The sequence below is a fragment of the Pseudomyrmex gracilis genome, unplaced genomic scaffold, assembly GCF_002006095.1.
Source record: "Pseudomyrmex gracilis isolate BER0280 unplaced genomic scaffold, ASM200609v1 scaffold_81, whole genome shotgun sequence".
Taxonomy (NCBI): Eukaryota; Metazoa; Arthropoda; class Insecta; order Hymenoptera; family Formicidae; genus Pseudomyrmex; species Pseudomyrmex gracilis.
This window is the reverse complement of record NW_018020665.1, coordinates 526,855-549,581: the sequence shown is the minus strand read 5'-3', so window position 1 is coordinate 549,581 and position 22,727 is coordinate 526,855. Positions and strand designations below refer to the sequence as shown.

At 41.5% G+C, this 22,727-nt stretch overlaps 2 protein-coding genes across 4 annotated transcripts in view; one reads left to right on the top strand and one right to left on the bottom strand.

Moving 5' to 3' along the window:
- Positions 1-22,727, top strand: part of LOC109855127 (T-box transcription factor TBX20-like) — a 46,806-nt gene that overhangs the window by 8,017 nt on the left and 16,062 nt on the right. The window contains exons 2-3 of the mRNA XM_020428991.1: positions 928-1,318; positions 11,239-11,512. Of these exons, the coding sequence (XP_020284580.1) occupies positions 928-1,318; positions 11,239-11,512 (665 nt within the window). The remainder of the gene's footprint in view (positions 1-927; positions 1,319-11,238; positions 11,513-22,727) is intronic.
- Positions 8,715-10,877, bottom strand: LOC109855128. 3 transcript variants are annotated; one of them, XM_020428993.1, is made up of 2 exons: positions 10,748-10,877; positions 8,715-10,000 (listed from the first exon to the last, which is right to left on the bottom strand). In XM_020428993.1, the coding sequence occupies exon 2, from the start codon at positions 9,963-9,965 to the stop codon at positions 9,234-9,236; it is 732 nt and encodes a 243-aa protein (XP_020284582.1). In that variant the 5' UTR covers positions 9,966-10,000; positions 10,748-10,877; the 3' UTR covers positions 8,715-9,233. The 3 variants fall into 3 exon arrangements, 2 of the variants coding, with proteins under 2 accessions (XP_020284582.1, XP_020284581.1); XM_020428992.1 differs by lacking the exon at positions 10,748-10,877 and adding an exon at positions 10,371-10,514; XR_002250265.1 differs by lacking the exon at positions 8,715-10,000 and adding an exon at positions 10,523-10,617.

Sequence of the window (22,727 nt, the reverse complement as noted above, 5' to 3'; positions counted from 1 at the left end):
ACATGTAACAGCAATGACAAATTTGTTGCGACAACAAAAATATTTTTGTCCGTGCACGTCTAAATAATATAAGAAGTAACGAAAAAAGAGAGAAAAAGAGAGTATACAATGGACTATTATTTCTCAAAACACATTTTTTGAAAATATTTATCGTTCCAGTTAACATTGAATGCTATCTTAACATGTGTCAGACAAACAGTATTTATGAATTCGTGATCTCAACGCGCCAAATATGGCTGTTTAATTTCAACTTCCTGCTGATATGCGATTTTTGCATTAAGCGAATAAATTTCGATTTCAGACAGGTGTACCTATGTGGCAAAAGCGGCGTTTAAATGAAAATAAAAGAGTACGAGTTGTAATAGTTTTTTCGTGTAGACAGGCAGTACGCCGCGGTATAAGAGAAGGTATAGTCCGCGACCCGTTGCTTGCCGACGACAACAACACGTCGATAAATTTTCTCAGCGTCCGGCGCATATACGTATACCGGGGGCGCACGTGCGTGAGCGCGCTACTCGCGAACAACGACGCGGCCACGGATCCAATTTGAGATAAACGCGCTCCGGAAGACGCATTGTTTGCGCGGAATAGTACAAATTAACAGATCGATATCACAAACCGGGTGCAATTAACGTTGTGTACACACAACCGGCGGTGGGGATCGGCTTTCTTGAAAATCTGACGGTTTAATTAGGCGCCGACCACCTAACCACCTTGTGGCAGATGCGGGGCCCAGTCGATTAATTAACAGGCGGCGGCGGCCCCCGGTATCGTTCGGGCTCATCTCGCCCGCTTTAAATCGACGCGGTTTGCGATAATCGCACGCCTGCGTCCCGACGATTTCCGCGTCTTACTCTCTGTACCCCGTTACTGATATATTTCACGATGAATGTTTGTGGTAAAAATAAAAAATCTCCGTTCACACAGGTGTTCACACGTCACCGGTTAACATAGTCGCGACTGCGACAGTTGTGACGGACGAGGACGTTCTTATGGGCGATGAGGAGGCCGAGAACTGCGAGGATATATCCGATAAGATGATGAACGACGAGGATGAGGAATTGGACGTCGACGTGGAGGAGTGCAGTAGCGTTGACGATGAGCCAGTTCACAGGATCCTCGCCGATCATCTTTCTAACGGCGCGCCCGCGCGGAAGTACAACGTGGAAAGTGGCGGCACGGACGAGAAGAAGCAGCGTCTGAGAACCAGCTGCAACTCCGACGAGCTGCGTGACGTCGAGTGCCACCTCGAGACCAAGGAGCTCTGGGACAAGTTCAATGACCTCGGCACGGAGATGATCATCACGAAGACCGGCCGGTAAGTGACGCGTGTTGATCAGGTGAGATGCGTGAGAATATTGAGAATCAGCTTCCGTGCGCAAAGCATTTGGCGTACGGAACCGGGTGTGAATTTAAACGCCGTTGCTGAAAAGGATCAATCTCCTTCGAGATGTATTGCACTTCAAAAAAAAAAAATAATTTTTTTCAGAATTTTTTGGAAGTCTTTCACGTTTTATGTGTGTGAAATTCTAAAATTCAAGGTTTGCAGTTTACTTATTTTTTGTAAGTTTCTTTTTGTTATTTTGTTTTGGCAATTTTCTCGGCAGCATACATTTGAAACCAAATATAAACAAACCTTAAAAACAAACTAGTGTATGACCTCGATGAAAAGAGAGTGAAAAATAAATGATCTGTACGTACATCATGTCTGAACGCGATTTTATGCAAGTATTTATAGTCAATCGTGAGTCGACAACGAAGAATGAATTTAATTCGCGAGCGGAAATAGCCGCGGGTAAAAACCCATCTCTGACACTAAAACGTTGTCGGGAGCGGTGGCAATGACGTCGGCGTACCTGAACTAATGGATTTCATTGACTGACACTTTACGAGATATTTAAGGCACTTTTAGACATAATTTATCGCGCCCGTTTACGCACAGACGCGCGCATTTTTATAGGCATGCTAATAAAGTTGGGCCGGCGCCGCAGCTGCGCGTCCAAGATACGTGACTACGTCGGAATTATGAGATATTCGTGCGCGCACGGGAGAGAAGACTATCCGAGGAACTACCACCGGTTATGCTGATCAATGTGTGTGTGTGTGCGTGTGTGTAACCTTGAAACGCTGCCGCGATGATCGATGCAACGCATTATCGTTTCCAAGTTCGCGATCGTGATCTTGAAACCGCGAGAATTCGTTTCTGAAAACTCGCCGAGATGCGCCACGATCGAGATAAGTTTCTTCGCTAATTGCAAAATATCGCGCGCGCAGGTAGGTCGGAATGTTTTCGTTTGCTTGTGACTGGCGTCATGATACTCGGCGAGGCGATCCAAACACACCTTTTGGTACGGTCGGGTGCATTTAGAAAGCGGGAATTTGTGATGCTTGTTTTCTTCTTCTTCTTCTTCTTCTTCTTTCCTAATTCGCTATAAATATTGGAATTTTATCCGAACTGCCACTAAAACTCCGCGCCAGTTGCAATTTTTCTCTAAATAAATTCTTGCGGAAAATTAACTTCTAATTCGCTTAAGTTCGCGATCGTCGTCTCATTTACAATAGAAAACACATGAATCACTCGGTTCGCTAGACTCTGCTTTATTTCGTTTTCCGCCTTTTGCTACGCGTTCGCGGAGCTATGCGCATGCAGCGCTAGGATATTTATGCGGTGCGGAAAGTAGATGATAATCCGATAAGCTGCGCGGTTGTAACCGCGAATGTGATTGCGGATAAGCTGCGCGGTACGCAATTATGAAACGCGCTTCGAGAATTGCGCAAACAGGTGCCTTCCGAACCGCGAGCAGGCATCCGGTGCGTGTGTATATATCGCCACTTATATTTATCATAGATCAGTGTTTCTCAAAATACACATTCTAGAGAAGAGTTCTAGAGAGAAATTCTATCGACAAGAGACTCGCCTTCTTAAACGCGCGTCCGTCTTTTTATCTGATATTTATATTTAAATTGATAGTTGAGCAACACAAACCACCTAAAGCGACTGCTCGTGATTGCCGTTTGATACATTCACCATCGCTTTATTCGCGTAAAAGCCATCTGGTGTACAAGTTGATTCTTTTCGCGTGCGTACGTCTTCCTGATTCTCCTCGGGGGCGCGGTGTGGTCGGCTCGTCGGACACCTCGGGCTGTTTGTCGGGTAGAAATGTAGCTGTTACTAAAGCACAGCCTTGAAGTGTTAACCGAGATGATCAATGTCGGGTGTATGCCATGTGTGTTTGTCCAGAGCTCACTTGGATATTAGATGTACCTCCGGATAAGCTCGACCATTAACGCCCACGAGTTCTCCCCGTATGTGCAACAATGTGTGACGTATGACACACGCGGTGCTATTACGTTGCGATGCTGTCGAGTCGATGCAACGAGAAAGAGAGAAGAGAGAGCCACGTGTTATTTTGTTGAATAAATCGCGCGCCGTTTCCGTTTTCGACTTCGTCATTCTTCGATTGCGATCTCGACGATCGTTTGCCTTTGTGCCTCGCGCGCGAACTTATCGATTCTTCATGGTGTTTCAATATATATCAGGATTCTGAAATACTAAAACATTCTTCGTGAAGATGTAACGAACGATCCTCTCGAATTATGTGATTGACGTGACGCGCTTCTCGCTATCTTGGATCGCGATAAAAAATTATACAACCGCGCGCGCACGAGAGAGGCAGTTGAAGTTGGAAAACGTGAAGTAGAATACGTAAGGCAAGAGCGAGCGCGTTTGCGATGCAGGAGGTAGAGATGATAATCGATAAGCCCCGTAAAGCTTGTAATCGAGAGTGCGATTTCGGATAAGCTGCGACCAGGCCTCTAATTACGAAATACTTAGCGGCTCTCGGGGAGCCGGATAATTACCTTCGAACGTGTCGGGTGCCACCTTCCACGGACAGACAGGCCTCTGAATGCGATCAGTCCTGTTACATTATATATAGCGTTCGCGCCGGCATATGTGTGTTTACGCCAGCGCGCGGAAAGCAGATGATAATTGGATAAGCCGCTGGTAGGTATACTACGTACGAAATGATTTCGGATAAGACGGACGGCGCGTAATTACAAAACGCCGCGCGAGAGCGCCGTAGTTGAAGAGCGATGATGGGAATAACCCGGCGCACAATCCGTGCAGACCTTGAGACGTCGTCGCGCATAACACGCCGCGGAAATTGGAAAGCGATACTAAGATTAGAACTCATTTGCAAAATGTTATAAGCATGAATATGCATTAACAAATAAAATGGATAAAAAAGACGTCTGACACATCGAGTTGTTTGCAATGAACAAGAATTTTAAATATATATATTCAAGCATATCGAATGAAGCAATTAAATAACGATGCGTCGCGTTACTAACTAGCTAATCTGAAACAAAATATTTGACGACATTTTCTGCCAGGCATGACTGATGAATACGTGGCGGTTGAATGGGAAAGACGTTTCTTTAATCCGACACAATGAACTGCTGAGCGTATTTAAAAATTTCGGGGTAATCCCCGAGGGCGTGTCGCTGTTCTCTCGAAGCGACGACGAGAACGATCGATATATCAAGAACGCGGGCGCGATGCACGAATGGCGTCGTTAGCACGAGCGATTTGGAAAATCCCAGCTGTACAAGCTGAATATCAGACTCGGAGAGTGACAATACGGGGTTCGGAGCAATCAGGTGGAATTGTCTGGCGCTACGGGGTGCCACGAGGTCTTCTGATTCTTTCTTAGACGTTCCGGAGTTCGTTTCCCACGTTGTTTAGCACTCGCCACGTTTTCAAAATCTCTTTTTGTCGTTTTCCTTTTATTCCACGTTTCCGTTTTCTTTTATAAATTTTCTGCTTGAAAGAAGTCAAGTCAATACTTTGCAAACTTAAGTAATTGACAAATCATTGGAGGTCGCGCGACAAGAAAACACTTTTGACATTAGAATAATGCAAACAACCCAGTAGGCGGTGTTGATTAATTCAACAACAAGGGATAGAAAAAACCATTTGAGACGGATTAAACCATACAAATGTAGGTTTGAAAAATTAAATTTTTGTAATTTATTTTTGACATCGGAGCAATTTTGAACAATAGGAATATTTTCCAGTTTCCGGACTATTATAATTCAAACCAACAAAGAAAGATAAATAGTTTTGCTCGGAAATTCGTCGTTCAAAATGAAAAACCTCCCGCTATCGTTGTCGTCGTTGTCGTCGTCGTTGTTTCGCGGCCGCACGTTTTTTTCAGCGTTTAAGTGGGTAACCGTGGACTGTGAACCGCACGGAATAGGAGGTGCGGACGAGCAGGTCAGGAGAGAGACAGGATACCGGCGGATAGAGGGTACTCGTCACGCGAACCCTTCATCAAGGTGCCAGCAACCTACATTATACACTCACACGCGACCCGGTCTGGGACGATCGTGTGCACGTTACACCGCGGAGAACATGCACAGAGAACAACGTGTCGAGAGAAAGAGGGAGGAAAAGAGCGAGAGAAGGACACGTCGAAAGAAGGTGGAGATATACGGAAGGAAGGGGTAGATAGACATCTCTTCATTTTAGACCCCGTTTTCGCGCGGTTATACCAAGTGCACATAATAAATACGCGGGATAACAGTCTCAGAAGGCCTCCGAGTGGACTAAACACGCTAATGCGCGTAATGAATACGGGAGATAGCGGCTTCAGAGAAATTTACGGTAGATTAAGAACGAAGAGAAAGAGAAGGGTGTGCGTCTCGCTTTGGAGACACAGCGACGTCGCAACAAAACGCATTCGCATGCCGTTAGGTGCTGCAACCGAATAAAGTAAATCCGTCCATCGACATTACACAAGTCTGCAAAAAAAATATCTGCAAATTAATTAATAAAAACAATAAAATAAAAAGTATATAATTTTATCTCGCGTTTACATTTGCGACGATTGCAAAAAAATACGTTTCGATTTGAATATCGACAGTTTCAAATTCCCCGGTGCATTGTATTGTTTCGAGGTCTCGCTTTCTTTTCATTATTTTTTTTTTCACACAGGGACACAAATATCCTGTCACGATCGCCGGAACGTGAAACGCGCGACAGCCGCGGCATAATTACAATAGCAACGATCCCACCTGGCGCGCACGGAGTCGTTAGCTCGGCAAACATTTAGGTTTGACTCAGACGGCCGTATCGGTATAATATCCACAGCGCGCTTCCGTAATCCATTTGTGCTAGCTTCACCGAAGCGCCGACGGACCCTTTCTCATGATAGAGGAAGGGGAGGAGAAGAGTAGAAGCAGTCCCGACCCTTTCGCGCCTTTCTCGCGGAGCGAGAAAGATATACGAGTGGTTCAAAGCGGCTCGGGGTGGACTCGGGGTCGAGGTGTTTGCGCGATTACGGTCTCGTTAGCCACGGACCATCGAGGGCCTGTTTGTTTCCGCCTAATTTGACGGGGAAACGCGCCGTAATGTCGGACGCGAGGCGTCCCGACGAATTAGGCGCGATCCGTTGCCGTTGGAATTAGAAGCAAATTAGCCGCAGGTGAAATTGGAACGTTTGTTATCGCGATCGTAAAGAATGGCGGTGAAAATTACTCGGATCGGTTGAACAGCGATAATTCTTCTTTCGTAAGTAATAAAAAGGAATTACACGAGAGAGGAGAAGCGAATTATTTTTTAATTACGATCGTTATTATGATTATTATAATTAAGCCCGCACGACGGTGATGTAATTGATTATTGAAAAAATTAATGTACGGGAACAAATGTGACGGAGCTCTAATTAAAGAATTACTTAATATTGAAAAAAATTAACAACCTTGAGCGAACTAATTTTCAGCCAGATGTGAATTGTATATGAAACCACATTTTCATATATTCAATTGTAAGAATAAATGTTTCAATTGAGAGTGTAATTAAGATTTTGACAAAGTTTCGAGACTTGTGGCAATATAACAGTAACGCTTTTATATCACAAATTTTGCACTCAGGAAATAAAGAAATATTTTAACCGATGTGGTTTGGGAACGCGTAAAGCACAACGGTAACGTTATAATTCAATACGGTCGGCAATTTCGATAACGGAAAACGCGTTCTGCATCCAAAAATGACACGCGCCACACAAATTGACTTGTTCTCCATACGATCCTCGTAAAAACATGAGTCAGTGAGCACAGTGGGATTCAAAGCGTACAAGTATAACGCGCGATAGGGATTTCACAAGGGTGGCAAATCTCTCAAGGGAGAAAGCCATCGATACTTAAATAGTTGACGCGCTTATCCGGGAGGGTGGAATCGCCCTTTCGTGACAATTTTCCGGATGATGTATCGCTTCTAATGTTTACGAAAATGCGACGTTGAACGCGCGTTTACATATATATACATATATATGCACATGTAAGCAACTCACGTAAGCGCGTAACACGCCAAAAACGGTGAGAACAGCGATGTGCGTGTTTTGCTTACATGCGCGATTGCGAAATTTCTTCTTAGCGTAATTCGCGCGCGCAGCAGGTGAAAGTCAAGCGTCGAGTTCCTCTCAGAGGAAACGTCGTCCACGTCAAGGACGGCTTCGGGCGATAAGCGAGTAAGTAGCCGCAGCTGCCTCGGGATGCAGTGTTGAAGGAGGTGCGAACGATCCTGACGATTTTATTGAGTGTTGAACTAGGGTGCTTATTAATTGCTCGAATATTTTTTCAATAACGACAAATTTATTATCCGAGTTTTTTTTATAAAATCAAATACAAGTGAATTGTGTTTTTCACTTTACAATATAGAAATTGCGAGAAATTATGAAATGTTCGAATAAATCTATATTTAAAATATATGATTTGAATTTTTAAACATTTGTTTTGCCTTGTTTTATATACATAGCATAGTAACATTTCACATTGTGTGTGTGTTTATCTTTTAGTGTAATTCGATACTGTTCGCATCAAATATTCTGTAATCATCGTAAAATCGAAACACGTGAATCGAATGCGTTCAAGCAAATCTCGCTCCCAGAATCGAATTACAGCCGTAGAAAATCTCGTCGTTTCTTCGCTCGAATAAAGAGCTCGGCGTCTCGCGCGCCAGAAACGCGCGTGCATTTGGAATGCAACGAAATTTCGGTTAACTCTTCGCTTTAAGGGCCGACAATCGTATCATTAAGGTGCGCCGTGCCCCGGGGCGACGTAACGACGATACTATTCAGCGCGGTTGGACAATGCGCTTGTTAAAAACCGCACGAAACTTACCCGAACGCGTGCGTGCTTCCGAAAAGGAAGGGAGGATCGTTTTCGAGGAGTTCGAAACCGTTTTGCGGTTTCGAGAGGCTTGCATCGCGAGAAACCGGACCTCGTTCTTCGCGAAGCCCGTTTGCTGGGGGTGCTGAGCCTACGCGATGAGAAACGGCCGAGAACTCGCGTGATAACCGAACTTGTCTTTCTGCATTTCCCTGAAATTATGGCGATCTCGTTTTGTGCAGCTCCTTGGGACCTCGAGCGTCTCTTAAAAAGGAGCCTGTCATCGAATAAATAGATGTAGGAAATCACTACAATTATCTTTGCGGTTCTGTCGAAAGAAGCCGCCACAAGAAGCGTTTGCATTCAAAATATCCGAATGAAAAGATGAAAACACGTTTTGTAATTGTTTTTTGTCGTAAAAATCCGTAATAACAGATTGCTTTGCTGAAAAGTAAGAGAGTGAATATACAGTTAGTTTTGATATAATAAATACATAAGTACAATAGTTTTGATGTTAAATTATGACTCTGTAATTTGAAAAATTATACATATATGTTTGTATATATTGTATACGTGAAATTTTGACATCATTATTAATATTATTGTGAAGTATAACGCGATTATTTCGGTAAACGAGTGACATCATTAATCACAGTCTTTTAAATCACAGTCTTATTTGACATTTCAAATAAAGACACATTCATCAATTAGCATCGATTTCTGAGCTTTTAACTTCTTCGACGTTCTAATGTAATCTTGTCGTGATATCTCATAGAGACTTTCTAGACGGCGCGTAGAACTCGTCAATTTGGCAGCGGTCACCGATTAATCAATGATCGCGTTCCGCGGAACGCAATCGTTAACGCTGCTTTTGCAACTCGCTTATTTAATAGGACTTTTCTTGAAGATTTATAGATCCGCATTGTAACGGAAAACGATACGGAGATATCGCGCTTCTTGTATATAATTATGATGAATTGGCACAAAACATGTCAGTCAATTTCGACGTTCGCTGTGTATATAGCCAATGTATATCTCGATATATCAATTATCTGCGCGTTTTACATCAATATCGTGCCGGTTATTCTGCGCATAAGGATCGCAATAATTCCACAGATCTGACTCGATAGGAAAAACTGATAGGTGGATGTTCGCCACGTGAGTATAACTAGTAACACGTGCATCACCGCGTAAATCATCACAATGATCAGATATGAACGAAGAGACGGTATTCTCTTTGGCGTAAATCCATTTAATCCATTTAATCCGCTGGTGATTGCGCTTCTTGCACCGTCCAGAATCCCCGGTCCTGTTCGAAAAATCAACGTTCTCACAATCGATCTCTTCAGAATAGATATCGGTTTCGGCGCGGATATCAGTTCGATTTGTCTCTTGCTCGACGTGGATTGTTCTCCGCACAGCATGTTTAACTGTTTCGGCAGCATCGTCGGCGGTACAGCCGCGGTTTCTCTGGGTCGACCAATTTTCGAAACGGAAGAAACTTTGATCGCAGCAATCTCGGTGAAGGATGATGTCGTGGCGATCGATTTGACGCCCGTCGTCGGTGTGTCAGACGTAACCGAAACGTCTAAGTCAAAATATTTGAGAAGCAACATTCGATCGAGCTCTTCCGATATGGTCGTTTCCTTTTGCGACGTAGCGGCTTCGGTTATGTGCTTCTGACGATGATGACGGTGATGATGGTGATGGTGATGAGCGTTCAATGGATTACACGGTCCGGGACATGCCGACGGTCGGCCTCGATAGGTATGTCGAGGTTGATTCATCGTCATTTTTGACTTTCCTCGTTGGATCGATAATCGCACGTCTGGCGCAAACATAAATTGGAATTGCAAATCAGTATACTTCTTTCTCTTGAATGAATTTTTAAAACAAAAATTGGTCTTATCCACCGGAAAGTTGATTCGCCGTGTATTACGCACGGCTTGCAATTATGTAATAAATATCGCGGGGCAAAAAATGACGCGATTGCGTTTCAAAATAAACCGTTCTCGCCCGTCCGCCGCGAACCGTTCTCTCCCGGCGATAAATTAAGTGAAACTCGCTTTTTCACCGTGAAAAAAACGCTATTGACGTATCTGCCATCTGACCGCAGAAAACACACCCGCCGTTCTTTTCCCGGGACGCGTAAATCACGAGCGCGCGAGTACATCGCGTGCGATCGCTCGAGGACGTACATTGTGAGCCGCGTGAAAGCTCTCTCGGTCGGAAACCCGAGAGATGAAGGTCAAACTACGCTTTCCGTGCTGCGGTGCCAGCGAAAAATCCAGCTCTCGACTTGCATCGACATCAACCCGGCCGACGCGACGGTGGAGGAGGCGCGTGCGCGCCCCGACGCCTCCTTTAGATGTTGAAGTGTCGACCGCATGCACTCAAGAGTCGTGGCTTCGGCTCTGACAGTCGCGTTTTTTTGAAATAAACAGCCTATAATTAGTCGCAAATTCGGTGGAGATAAACATTAGATGTGATAAAAGTGACAAGTGTATATTATATAATTGCACGCAATAGATTACAACACTGGAAAGAATTATAATAATGTCTGATATATACGTACTACGTAAAATATTTATGCTGCCGAGAAAAAGCTACGTTGTATTCTGGAATTACTGTAAACATTAGCCTGATAGTTCGTTACGTCATTTTATAATTACTGGAAGAGGTTAAATTCATTGAATACATATTCAACGCGATAAAAATCGAAATTCGATTTCGTTTGTCATTTTCATGTTCGTAATTAATATGCAAATGACTGCTGTATTATCAGATATAATTATGTAGGCAAACATAATTATATCTAGATCGAGATGCGCATCTAGAACGCGCGCTCGCGCGCACGCACGCACACACACGTACACAATAAGTAAAACAGTACGATCTTTATTCCTGGAATAATAATTTTCACATATTATATTTTTGCCAAATATTCATATTTATTTATACCGTATTATTTCAGTTATTACGTATTGCAGTTATTACCTATCTGATCATCGCTTGTAATTTGTCACAATGAAACTAAAGTTTATTTGTACGCGTGTTCTTCCGCAGACGAATGTTTCCAACTTGCCGGGTGTCCTTCAATGGATTGAGATCTGATGGCCGGTACGCAGTCTTAATGGATATTGTGCCGGTTGACAACAAGAGATATCGATATGCTTATCATCGTAGCTGTTGGCTTGAGGCCGGGAAAGCCGATCCACCGGCACGTGTGCGACTCTACGTTCATCCAGATTCTCCCTTCACAGGCGAACAGTTACGAAAGCAAGTTGTGTCTTTTGAAAAAGTGAAGCTGACAAACAATGACATGGATAAGCACGGCCAGGTAACTCTCACATTTCGAACGCGATCTGCATATAATTCGTCGTTTTTTTTTTTTTTTCATAAAACAAAAGAAAAGTAAGTTCTTATTAAGAAGATTGATTTTTCAAACTCTTGAAATTCTCATGTTTTATTATCTGCTAAATTTTGTTTTACTGTGATTTTACTTTTGCGAACCTTAACCTGCCGTTATTATTGTAATTGTTCAATAAGTGTTGATAAATTTTGAAGTCTATCATGCTTGTGCAAATGTGGAACTGAACGATCAACTCGGTGTTGAAACGGTTAAACGTTCACGCGTCGTCCAACGAAGCATGTAAAGCCGGCTCTCGATCTCCATATAATCCCTTCTAGAGGATAATTTCGCGCGCGCAAGGATTTTCCTTCCTCCGGCGGCTCGCGCGCGCAGAAATTGTCGGCGATAAGGTGCCTCATGTACCTCGGCCATTACGCCCCGTTCTGTAATTTGCGCCTGCCTTTCAGCGGATGCGTAATTCCCGGCCGTGGCGTATCTCCCCCTTTATTTTGGAGTTTAGCGCACAATGGCCGCCGGACGCGAAATGTCGGACCCGTTGGACATGCTACCGCTATTACGTGGCGCGGGGAGGGAAACCGTCTTCTTTTCATGTTCATGTCTCGAAGATATAATCCGAGGATGTAATACCTTCGACGATTACATGTATTCGAACTTTTAAGGAATTTTTTTCTGGCTTATGAAAAATAAAAGGAGAATTTTAAATCAGAAAAAATTGAATTTTACACGTATAATATTTTTTTTACATTAAGAGTACGTTTAAAAAAAATTAGATTTTCGTAAATTATAACATCGCGAGAGACGATTGCCTCTCTGTAAATTTTCCGAAATAATATCAGCGGGCGGTTTAAAAACGAACGACCAGCGCCGACGACATCGGCGACTCTCACAGTGTCGTTTTTCACGCCCTCGTATCAATTCTCTCGGTTTCTTCTTCTCGTTCTCGGTCGCGTGATCGTTGACGAGTTCTCGTGCGCCGAAAATGGCCTCATAAAACGAATGCGTCGAGACATTACCCTATCCGGGATGGAGGCGTGGGCCTGGTTATCATCGGCGCGAGTCGTTAATCGTGGGCGTCGATGTCGCCAGGAATGTAATATCCCGTGTCTTCGCCATTGTCGAAATAATTTTCATTGTCATGTCGTCGTTGAATGACAAACCAATCTTTCCGTTTACATTAACTTATTTCTTCCGAGTCGATAATAAGAAAAAGTCTTTATTTTAGTCAAAGAATAACTCCAAAGAAAATAAAATAAAAACAAATCCAAAAGAAAAAGATAGCACAGACGGTGCGACACATGTGTTCATTTTAGATACAAAAATTCTGTAGATGTTTTGACCTTGGATTAGGTTCTTTTCAATGTTTAAAAAGTGAACACACAGTGGATATACAATTGAAAGATCGTATCGCAACACATGAAGCGCAGATAGTTAAAATATATTACCAAACAGAGACAATAAACTAAAAATAACTTAGAATTTGAGACTCGTAAAATAATGTGAAAGAAACTATCAAAACAATAAAGTAACAGATGTGTACATTTTTTCTTTCGGTGAAGATCAAAGAATTGTTAAAGTATGTCCAGTTGATTTAGTTGAAAGGAAGATTGTCTAAAGTCGAAACAAGATTTCTTTTGTCTAAAATAAATATATGACGCTATTATGTTGACCCATATTTTCTTTTCGAATTTTTTACGATGTACTTATTGAAAACATTTTTTACGTAAAATATTTGAAAACTATTGAGATTGTTTATGCTGACGAGAAAAGCGCACAAGAGGCGTTTCAACGCGCAAAGCATTAACGGGAACAAAAATTCTGCCGCGAGATCGTAGTCGATCGACTATAATTTCGAGCATTTACGCGCAAAGTCGCCACGTCGATAAGCTCGATGTCGAGAGGAAAATTTGAAACCGCGCGAGGCGGAGCGGCGATAAAACACCATCTCCTTTCCCGATAAAGAGGCGTCATAAGCGTAGAGTTGCCACGCGATAATGAAAAATTCGTGGGAAAGAAAGGTGGAATATACGATATAGAAATTTCGAGAAAGAGAAAATGAGAAACAATTTTAATTACATAAAATTACTTTTAATTCATAATAAAAAATACAGATTCTTTATAATATTCTTTCTTTTATAATATTAATAATACTAAAATTTTAATTTGATAAGTCGAGACTTTTTATTAATTAAATTAAAGACTTACACAAGTGTACATTTCTCTTCCATATTGTTCTTAAAAGTTGTCCTCAATGATGCGATCAAGCACGCGAAATCGACGCATTTTAAAAATCACATTGTGTTTGGCGAACGGGTTGGTTTAATTTGTGAATTAACACACGACGCGCGATGCGCACACCGCCTTCACGTCGACGCGTTTTCCTGCTTATTAACGTGGGAACTCGAAACCGCGGAGAATAAATGTGCGGATTTACGGCACGATTCTCGCCTTTATCACGAGATTGACGATAAAACGCGCGAAACTTAATATTCCGCTATCTTGCACGACGTCCCGTTGTAAATGCTCGATAAAAGTTAATCCTTAGCCTGAAATATCTCTTTTATTCCTTAATTGGAAGCATGTGTTTGGTCAAAAGAAGAACAGGAACAATCAAAATATCATTAAATTTTACACATATTGATTTTATCAAGAAATGATGTTTAATGATGAAAAAGCATATTCAAGAATATTATTCAAATAAAAATCACATAAGCTATTAGTTGTCTACGCGATAATTTATTTTTTCGTTGCTAGATTTAAATTATATTTAATCGCTTGGAAGTGTTATTAATATGTCATAAAAAAAAAGTTTTTTTCTATATAAGAAACTATTTCGATCCCCGCTACGATCTTCCACCCCCGGGATCCAGAAAATATCACTGGCCCTTCGCGACCGTAAAAAACGGGACTCTATGGGGACGATGCGACTCGCATCGGGAGGGTGGAGCGGGCAGAGCGAGAGAAGAGAGGATCCGCTAGCTCGGGAGCATGTCCATAATGTTGCGGGCATTATAGGCGGTCCACGACCGGTGTCGTAGGTGGTGTATAGTAGGTAGTATACGAAAGAGAACGGCGTTGCCTATAAGCTAATAAATTGAACGGATGTTTGCCCCGAGCTTTTGTCATGATGATCACGGGTAGCCCACGCCTGGCCCCGTCGAGCACCTTTTGAATCCCTCTCGAGACAACTTGCGCCGTTCCTACCTCACCTCTCACCGTGTTTCTTCCCGCGACGATGAGAAGAGATACGTGTAAACGCACGCGTGAATGCTTTTCGGAGCTTTATCCGTGAGGAGGATAAATTGTAGAAATGATAATCGTGATGGGCGAGTTCCGGCCTGCCCGTGTGTAAACTTTGTTGCCTTTTTTCGCACAACGAATAGTAATCGGTGTGTGTATCGCGATGCTTCAGCACTTTAGAGAGAGTTTGTTTACCCAGCTTTGAAAAGTTATACTTTCTTTTGTCACGCAAAATAGAAAAATTAGCATTAAAATTAGTTTGTACAATTTTTTTATTTAATTTTTAATTTGTATGAGAAAAATTTAATTTTTTTTTATTTTTTATTTTATAGATACACGTGATCTTTGTGTAATTATGAAGTACTTCACATATAAATCAATATGACGTTTAAATACTATAGAGAGAAAGATATTAACAGTTTATATTTGGACGTTGCGATTCAACACTTTACACCTGTATTATCTTTAATACCGGCATCGCGCGGTGTCAGTATCTCGTAATCCTCATCGTGATGTTCGCCCATTGATGCCGCTAGTAAAAGCAGTCATAATACGCACGAGTACATGAATTCTACGGTGTTCATACATCGAGTGGTCAAACATGCGAATATCAACTGTTAATAAGCATAAAATAACAAGCAGATCCGAACGCTCGCTCGCGGTTCGCAAGAAATCGAGTCGTCGAATGTAACGACGAACGCTCTTGAAAACGTTTGAGGTTTACTCGTTTCTGCAACGATTTTTTTTTTTCTTTTTTAAAGGCCGACTTGATTCGCCGTCACAGTCGATTTACGTTAAAAAAACTGCGATCGGAAATAATTCGTAAGTGCAGTCTCGATGGATCCCGTGAAAAAGAAAAAACACGAACAAAGAAAGATCGCTCTTGAAGATCGAGTCGAGTTTCGTGACGAGAAACTCGCGCTCCTTTCCGGTTGTACCGGCAATTGCCAAACACCCTGTACACGCGCAGAGAAACACTGGCGAGGAAAGAACGAACAGACACACCGGTTGAAAGCGGTCGGTCGAGCCGAGCCCGACGAACCACGCAACGCCAGTCAACTCAACTCGACGACTCGAGTGGTAGGGAACATTCCTTCGCTACGGCCACTATTTCATCGTTTCGTATGACGCGATATTATAAGACCCCCGCCTGCGATCCGGCTACTACACGGTGGTCCAAAAGCGGCCATCCATCTGCGCTCACGCGTGACTTCTCTCTCTCTCTCTCTCTCTCTCTCTCTCTCTCTCTCTCTCTCTCTCTCTCGTTGAACTCTCTAATCCTTTTTTTTTCTCCTCCCGTTGCAGAGACAAAATTCGTAATTGGTGAACGCGTATAAAAATCTGCAATTTATTTTTTTCTACTGTTATTTGTAGTTTTGTTTTTTTGCTCCCGCGTTATTGATACGCGTTATTACCGTCAGTTTTTTATCCGGAAGAGTTACTCGCTAACTGTTGCGTTAGAACACGATGCCTGTATAGTGTAATAGAAGTATGAACATTTATATTCGCTGACTTTCTGATTATTCTTGCTAATCGATTAAGTGCGTCACGTTCGGCTTGTCGTGTATTGCTTTTTGTGACAGAAGTAATAAAAGAAAACGTACGCTCAACACAATTCTCACTGAAAAGAAAAATGTTAATCTTTTCTTTTTACATCTACGTATCATGTATGTTTTTAAGCATTTCAAGTTTGTTAATTGCCAATTTCAAGAACGGTAATAATATCGATCGGAAATGAATTACGGTTATTATAAAGAAAACAAATGCCATATCGGTAGTGAGTTTGCGTTCGCGCGCAAAAGAACATTTGATGGGCGCGTTTCACTGTTTAGTTTTGAAGAAAGCGATACTTCACCTGAGCACGGAAGAGAAGTTACCACGGGAGAGATGTAAAGTTAATCTCCTTGAAATATCGCGGTCGAGAAGGATTTGCCGTAATTGCCGGTTGGTCGGTAAACACGCGGATGGAGTGCGCACGATGCAAACGTTGATCGACAGGTGGGAAAAAGTAACGATTGTCCTACACTTGTTTTTTCGACGCTCGCGTTTCAGCTATTTTCCTCGCCTCTCTGTCGCCTCTCTGTTTCTTTTTTACTTTTTTTTTTTTATCCGGCTCTTTTCTCGCTCTTTTTCGCGATATTTAAGCCTTGCCACGGGGAGAAAGTCATATTCGAGCGACGGAATTTTTACGAGCTGACCACACGGAGAGCCAATACGTGTGACGCGTATTCAAATCCGCAGTACATAAATAACGCTCGGTAAATAAATAACGGTGTATCTATCGTATTACGCATGATTTAGATAATTTTTTTTTTCTCGCTGCAAACGTGTTACGGAAAGTTATTGATTAATGATGAATAAACGAATTTGTCAGATCTCGAATACGTAAAATACAAAATGTAAATTTCTGGCCACTTATTTTTGGAGAACTTCGAAAAATTTACGATTTCTATAAATCTGAGAAATCATCGGCAATTTTCAAAATTATCTATTTTAGAATTTAACGACGTACATCTTCAGACGGAGATCTTGGTTTTATAAGTTGGCAAACATATCGATAGATCGAGTAGTAGACGTGTCGGTCATTTGTGAACTGATAAATGCGCTTATCTAATTTACACAAGTGCGAATATTATTTATTCCAATTTGCATATTGTAATGAGAAATGTAAATCTCAATGCTTCGATAAGAGAAAAATCAATGTTATGTAACGCATCGATTACTCAAATAAAAGAACAAATCTCGTTTAGTATTCTTGAACTCTTTCTTTTTTCAAAATGCAGAATTTATTTTCATTCAATATTTTCTCAAATAGAGCGTCTCTCTAATCTCTTTTGATACTTAATTTGTCACGACACGAAATTTAATTATTCAGCAAGTAGTTAAACGAGCGCACAGTGAAGCCGAGTTTCCACTCGATATACGAAAAATGGTCTTACCGATGTGCCTTGAGAAAAGCGTTCTCACGATCTCGCGAGAGAAGACATGTCCTCTCGCTTAAGGCGAAGTATTAGGTTTCGTGTCTCTCGGCTTCCCGCGGGAATACCTGAGAGCGCGAGAGTGGCGGGGTTGATAAATTAAACGAAAAGTTATGCGAATGCACACCGCGTTCTACATGCGTTTTAGCCTGGGCTCACACGTATACACACGTGCGCGTACACGTACCACGCACACACATTTACGCAGGTGGGGCAGAGCGGATTGTTGTCCTGACAGGTTGCAGCGGGTTGTCCCACATGCAGCAGCGTGCAGAAAACGAATAGGAACACCCCGGCGTCCCGCAATGCGATCGCCTCTCCCGCCATAAAGCTGCTACCTTGGAAACGACTTCTCGGCGTCTTCTTGCTGGAAGCCAGTTCCCTCTCGCCGGGAGTGGAATTAAATTCGGATCTTAATTCGCGCCGGAAACATTATTCCGGCCAACGCCTCGCAGTGCGAACGATATACCGCGACGATATACCGCGCTACGCTCGGCTCAAGCGCATGTATTGTTTTTTTTTTTTTTAATTTTCTGTTTAACACATGTAGAAATTGACGAGAAATGTTTTTTTTTTTTATTACTCTAATAAGATGAGAAAAGAAGTTTTTCATCTTTGTATAAATTTTTCCACAAAGATTCTGATTCAATTTCAAGATGTAACCGTGTTACTACATTGTTGCGCGCATGTTATGGAAAAGATCATCGATACGTACGTAAAATTCTAAAACACGCGATAGTCCGAGCGCGATTTTGCGTGCGAATTCGCGCAAGTTTACCGCGCATTACAATCAATGAAGTGGACACCTCTGTATGAGCGTGCAGCCGTAGTCAATTACGCCCCTGGGCCGTAGTTTAATTAATACGCCTATAATTCGCGGCCTTTCCGTAATTATATACGCTCGCATTGTGGATTATCTGCGTATAGATCCGGATAATCCGCGTTTTGCTTCGAGAAGGAACACGAAGAAAAGGATAGGATATGAAAGAGAGAAAAAGAGAGAGAGAGCGAGTGAAAATAAAAGACTTTTCATCGCCATAACTGCTTTCGCGAACATTCCAGACACGCGGTGCATATTCCGGACGTCGCGACGCGACGTTTGTTTTTCGCCTGGCCGCGAGATTGCCAGCGATATTTTTTGAAACTGGTTTAATGCTCGCGACAGGTAGCCGAAGCGCGCCGAGTTTGTTTCTCTGTCTGGTAATATTCCCGGTGGTTGTGCACGGCGCGAATCGCGTGTGATATTAATGCGAAGTTACCGACGAAGTTGAGCGCACACTCAAGGAAGATTCTAAACCGCGCGCGTACCGCAACTTCGACCGTCGTTCATTCCACGTAAAACGATAACGTGACATTTTTATCTTCACGTAACAATCTTTTTATAGGTTTTGGAAATATAAACATTAATTCTGACTTGTATAATTACAACATTTGCGTAAAATAATTGATTCTCAAGAGTGCGTATATTTCCAATTTCGCGCGCATGTTCCCAATTTCTGGAATCTTTAAAGTAATATTATCAACAAATTTACGTATTTATAAAGAATGTTTTAAGTTTTAATTGGATTTCTAAATGTCGCTTTTTTTCTCTCTTTTCACTTCTAATTAGCTTCTTGATTTCTCAGATCTTCGAGATCTTTTACAACCTTGATATTTATCGGATATTTTGATATTCATGATATTTAAAAATCATCGAATCCCCGCTGTGATTGATCTTTTCTTTTCACATTCGTGAAGACGGTTGAGAATTTCGACTCTTTATTAGAACTTTACGTCTGTGATGTACTTTGCTATCTATGATCTCGTAGAAATATGTTGGTATTAAATGAGACTAACGATTAACGATCGATCTGACATTCCGACGCGATTGCAGTCGACCGGGCGCGAAGAGAAAAAATACCAATAAATCGCCCGCGTAACGCCGCTATCAACATGTATTATTACGTGAATGACGCGACATGTGATAAATCGCCACATGCAAATCACATTAGAAAACAGATCGGTTTCTCGGTAGCCTTTCGCGGCTAATTATTACAAATTCTAATCAGTCGAATAAAAACCTGTTTGCGTCGTATACGATACGCGAAGCGGAATTTTTTTATTGTGAAAACTGTTTTAAAATACAAGAACACACACATAGTGCAAGAAAACATATATCTTTTCTTAAAACATTTTTTGCAAATATATCACACTTTGCCATTAACGTTTGTGCAAATTGCGTTATATTCATGTAATTTTTTCACACTTAATATTTTATACGTCTGATGTGTCTTTTACTTCAGAATTACAAGCAAAAAAAAAGTAGGCCGCATAATGATTTGTATGTAATGTTTTCTTGTACATTGCATTTTTCGTTTCTGTTCTTATTAGAATCTTCATCAGTGAGTAAACATAAAATAAAAACAAGAAGATATAAAAAACATAACAAGATAATATAAAAATGAAGACATGCCGCAAATTAAGATAGTCAAACTCAAGTGGCTAGAAAGAGTCATACGGTTCAAAGATCAAATGTTATAACAAAGTGAATCTCATTATTATGTTTGCTACATCATAATAAAGCAGTAATGATGTCACCAAATTAATAATCAGAATACTATCAAAACAAGTACAAATCAACAAATCAAACACCATCATAGATAATATCATTTTAAAGTCGACAAAAAGGTTGTTTGATCTTTTACAGTTTAACACAAATAGGAATTTTATATAGTTTAGAAGATAGAATACTCTCTAACATATTTACATATCTTATATTCGTCTCTTTAGAGCAAAATTTATCGACGGAGAGGTATTTTCATTTAGTTGTCAGCTGCGCTTCGTAAATTATTCCCCGTGCTCGATATTCGTACAATATATTTTCATGACTATTTGTATATATTTGTGTGGAGCGCGAATGCTCGCGATGTATACGTATCTCATCGACGAGATGCGTTCTTACGATTGTAATCTATAATATATCGTAAGCATCTACGAACACAATTCGCTAGTAGATGTGCGCCCGCATCGAGACTCGTCTTCCCGCATCGTTCGCGAAAATAAATAAAAAAAAAGAAATAAATAAATATGTCGAAGACAGAAAATATTCCATGAATGCTAATAATTGATCGAATCGTAGATATATCTCTCGATAACTATTGGATTACGAAACATCTTGTTAACATGCACAACAAAAAAACTCAATTACAGTAAAACCAACAATTTGTTCTCATAAACTGCTGACGATAGTAATTTTCTCACTCGGAAAATTACGGTAGCGATTCGCACGTGTGTTCTCGAGAAATCAAGATAATAGAATTTTCAGATCGTCGAAATAAGTTATCCGATTGGATATGCGCACGACAGGTTTATCAGACAGTCGTGTCGCGGACGTGTATACGTGTGTTAGTCAACCGTGCGTGCATGTCGTGCGTACCGGTCCGTTTGTTTCACATGTGTAGCTTGGGCTCGAAGCTGGTCGCGCGTGCGAACGAGACTTAAAAGTCCGGGACTGTCGAGAAGAGCTCCGAAGTGCCCAAAAGAGACTTAGTCGGGCCACCTGCAGCCGTTAAGTCTCAACAGCGATGTTGTGTGTGCATGTGTGAGTATCGGGGCACCGCAGCCGCCTTCATATTTCATATTAGCGATAATATATAAGTCCAGCTACTGTCGCTCTCTCTCTCTCTCTCTCTCTCTCTGTCTCTCCCGCTTTCCGCCGCCTTCTCGTTCTAGGATCACTCCCTGTTGTATACTAACGAGTCTGTTCGTCGTTTGCCCGACTCGTTTGATTTCAGTAATTAAACAGCTTTGCTATCCGAAGATCCATTGAATCCACTCTTTCTAAAGTGTGTTTACACGCGGGAAAGGATCAAATAACTTTTATGATTTTTCTATGTATGATTCACGTACACATAGATATAATAATGTAGGCATCTGGTATCTATTTTCAAATTGAATTAAATTGTAAAAATTACAAATTTGTGTAAGTTATATCTTGACTATTTATGAAGTTATTAACATTGGCATTTTTTTTTATCTGTGTTTCGATTCGTAGATGTGTTCGAAAAACTTATTACTAGTTATCTTGGATTAATTTAATTTAATTTTAATTTAAAAAACATATAGATTTTATATGAGAGACATGAACATTTACACGGCGTTTTATCCTCTTCCAATGTTTAATTAGTCCCGCACACGAGTAAATTTACTTCGAGTCACGTTGCAATCTTAATCACGGTTCGTCGCGCAGATTGCCCCCGAAAACGGCAAGGTTGAGGAGTAACATAAGAGCGGCATGGGATGCGGTCGCTTGCGCGTTACACGATACCGTCGCGGGGAATTTGTTTCGTCGCGCCACATTGTTTCGGACAGGAAATCGATACACGGGACTTCGCCCCGGCCGTAGCGCCGCGCGCTATCTACACTATCTACCTGCGACACACAGTCGCTTCTCTCTCTCTCTCTCTCTCTCTCTCTTATTCATTCCTCTGCGCATGCGGAAGTAAGATTCTCACTTGGAACTTTAGCCCACCTATCTGCGCGATTTCCAAGTGTCGCGCGTCAGAACATCTCGGAAAAACATCTTGCGTAATAACAAGATGCAAGACAATCGTTGACTGTTTTGTTTTTGTCAGCAATGAATCTCGAAATTTGTTTTTGAGTAGATATATTTAACATTTGTAACATTGAAATTTTATATAGATACATATTAATAAATTTTCTTAGTATTCTCTTCATTATTCTGCGACGAATTTTTGAGAAAAATCGAGTGAAAAATGTAGAATCAAGGAGGTCTATCTGTCGATAAACTCTTTTCCTCAAAGAAAAATAATATACATATATATATATATATATATATATATACAGGGTGTTTCAGAACTATGGGATCAAACTTCTAGGGGTTATTCAGTGCAACAGTAGAAAACATTTGAGTATAGGGACCCATGTCCGGAAAAGTGTCACTACCGCACTACGGCCCTAAGACGCGT